We start from the raw sequence: 2,859 nt of genomic DNA, 5'->3' as shown, positions 1-2,859 counted from the left end.
CAGATGGTTAAAAAGGCCCGTTCCGCTTATGGTGTTGTGCACAACGAAGAAAAACACACAGATACAATCTACTATAACAGAGAGAACAGACTGATTCGAGATTTTGCCCAGTTATCTGAGCTAAACAGAGACTCAGTCCGAGAATTCCTTATTAAGTAGAGTAAAGGAACAAGAAAAGGAACTTCAAAAGTTTCCATAACTTCTGAAACGCCTTTCACCATCACATTTATTAAGAGGACACAGCAAGTGGTGGGTATTGTCTCAAGTCTCTATATGCACCATTGACTTGGTTTTCAGTTTCTAAGCCCTCTAGATAGTCTGGGTCAATTTCATGAACAGTCCCAATGTCAATCTTTTTTAACTGTTCTACAAGGTTACTATAAGTTAGAAGCTTTGGAACCTTACAGCCTTTACAAATTGAAATACTTGTTCTTTTCCCTGGTTTGCCTTCATTTGATTTCATTGAAAGCACCAGTCTTACACTTTTGTACTTTCGTTTCCCCATTACACCACTTGCATAATATGTTGCAATACTTCGAACAATGTTGTCATCTGACTTTTCAAATTCTAACACACTCTTCTTATACTCTTTACAAACTATTCTATTGGTCAACTGCTTGTTCTCTGTCACATATTTTGTTAACTTATCTAACTTGCATCTCTTTTGCAGAGTGTCAAACATTCCCTCGAAATAGGCTGAGGAATGTTCATTTGAGCTCCCATGAATTTTGGCAGCAGCTTCAATGGTTTCATGCCTCCTTTTTCTTGCGGTTCTTGGTCCCAGTGTTGATTCTCCATTGACAAGTGCAGTAGGGCTTCTTGTTCGTGCCTGAGATACCTGTCCCTGTGACTAAAATATTGCTAAATTAGACACTGGGTAGTAACACAATTATTTAAATTGGATGTGGTTGGATGATAACAAAATAGATATTTAGCCATATCTTACATTCAATATGTTGATGTTTACAATTTAGAGACACTGTCATTTATGACAGTCTTTACTGACCAAATGAACACAGGCACTCGCTCAGGTTTCTTGCATAGGTACCGGCATAGAAGCCTGACCATGGCTGTCATTCTGGCACTGGCTCTGTGTTAAGTGGTTAGTTCACCGAAATTGAACTTGCAAAATATTTTTTTTTATTTTTACAAAATTGAATATTTTTCTGTTCACATTATTAATAAAATTTGGCATAAAATTAAACCTCATCCAACCACTAATCAATGCAAACCTACAGACTTAGTTGGAGGTCGCACCCAGCAGTTTTTTGCTGCATACTTACTGGTACTGGTAAAACAACCACAATAAAGAATCAAGAGTATACTCACAGGAATATTTTCTAATTCATTTGTTATGTCTTTGAAGTGTTCCCTGACTGTGGCCAACTGAAAGCAATTATTATACAAGTGATTTCATAAGCACTGATTGTTTAATTTCAAGTGTCATTTAGAGTTTAAACACATAAAAAGCTTTTACCCTGTCAAAATTGAAATTCAAGCCTCCCTACACATGGACCTCCACCACTTTCCTATAATCCTTTGTTACAATATTCTCTGATATTGAAAATAAAAATCTTCCCAAAACATTAATACTGGACAAATTTATCTCACCTTTTCTTGGGCTCGCTGGACTTTTTTGTACTCTGCCGATAGCTTGCGATTTTCATCAACAGCTTTCTCCCTTGCAACCTTGCGAGCTTTCATGAATTGAGCCAAGTTAAAGCGCGTGTTCTTTGTGTGCGGCATCCTAGAAATTAACTCATAAAAAACTAAGGAAAGAAGGCAAAATTAGGAAAACAAAAATCATAGAGCTTTTGTCAAGGCTTTGAAGTTTCGGTTCGTAGCACAAATTCTCGGATAAGTAGAGAAACTTAAAAAACTATCCTAGCCAAAAATACGATAGAAACGACAAATAAACCTTACCTTTTCTTTTACTATTTCCTCTACTGTCTCTTGCTAAGCGAACATCGAAGAAACCATGGCATATTTAGTATCAAAATGACGGGAAAACTGTGTACTTTCAGCACATTCGAGTTTTGGCGCCTTCGGACTAACTCCAGGACCGCTCGGAGGCAGTTTTCAACAGGCGTTAACTCAGTTCCAGGCTTCTATAAAAACCACACGGTCACAAACGCCATATTTGTGGACGCTGATTGTTCCGTTTCAGAGCGCTCACCAGCCCGGCGTGGATATCGGTCTGAGAGTTTGGAAATGTTATGGCATCGGTAAAGGGAAGTACATTCCATATGACCTAATTTATATCAAGCACCAAGGTCAAACGTCCCTTCAAACCATAGAATCTCAAGGGTTTTATGATCCTCCTGAAAAGCGTGTGGTCAAGCGTCGTTCAAAGGGCAGCAAGGAAACAGAGAGTACAACGCCATTGTTTGAATGCTCTCTGTTTGGATGTGTTGAAGTGTTCGAAACCTTTTCGCAGCTGGAGCTGCAGCTGGACGTTGGAAAGCATACAGTCAACAGGTTAAAGCCAGTATGATGCAATCAAAAGGGATTGGGCCCTTAAGTTCTCGTCGATAGATACCGCTGGTATCGAGTGTTCGAGCTGTTCGTTAGATTCTAGTACACCACTCACTTCTCCCGTGGATACTTCGCCCCACTCGTCTTTACGAACAGGATGGGCCGTAAGCAAACCAAGGGGCAGCGTTAGATTTTCAGAGAAGGTAAAAGCATACCTAACGGCACGGTTTACACTTGGAGAAAGAACTGGGCGAAAGGCCGACCCCGCCCAAGTTGCAGTGGACATGCGAAATGCGAAAAATGAATCAAATGCACGTTTGTTCACTAGAGAACAGTAGCTGACAAAGAACCAAGTTCAGAGCTTTTTCTCCCGGCTAGCAGCAA

The 2,859-nt window shown here is 39.9% G+C and overlaps 1 protein-coding gene across 1 annotated transcript; it reads right to left on the bottom strand.

Annotated features, from left to right (window-relative positions):
* Window positions 1-212: 212 nt before the first annotated feature.
* On the bottom strand, window positions 213-2,197 carry LOC149040741 (uncharacterized). Its single transcript, XM_089182791.1, has 3 exons — window positions 1,612-2,197; window positions 1,330-1,386; window positions 213-850 (listed from the first exon to the last, which is right to left on the bottom strand). The coding sequence occupies exons 1-3, from the start codon at window positions 1,744-1,746 to the stop codon at window positions 230-232; spliced, it is 813 nt and encodes a 270-aa protein (XP_089038917.1). The 5' UTR covers window positions 1,747-2,197; the 3' UTR covers window positions 213-229.
* Between the last annotated feature and the right edge of the window lie 662 nt (window positions 2,198-2,859).

The sequence above is a fragment of the Pocillopora damicornis genome, chromosome 9 (genome assembly GCF_964200805.1).
Source record: "Pocillopora damicornis chromosome 9, jaPocDami1.2, whole genome shotgun sequence".
Classification (NCBI taxonomy): domain Eukaryota; kingdom Metazoa; phylum Cnidaria; class Anthozoa; order Scleractinia; family Pocilloporidae; genus Pocillopora; species Pocillopora damicornis.
Note: the sequence above shows the minus strand (reverse complement) of the source record. Positions and strands in the feature narration are given on the sequence as shown.

Coding starts and splice junctions, on each gene's coding strand:
- LOC149040741 (XM_089182791.1), bottom strand. CDS start 1,746: ATGCCGCACACAAAGAACACGCGCTTTAACTTGGCTCAATTCATGAAA. Junction 1,387..1,611: donor TCCAGCGAGCCCAAGAAAAG/GTGAGATAAATT, acceptor AATTGCTTTCAG/TTGGCCACAGTCAGGGAACA. Junction 851..1,329: donor ATGAATTAGAAAATATTCCT/GTGAGTATACTC, acceptor GCAATATTTTAG/TCACAGGGACAGGTATCTCA.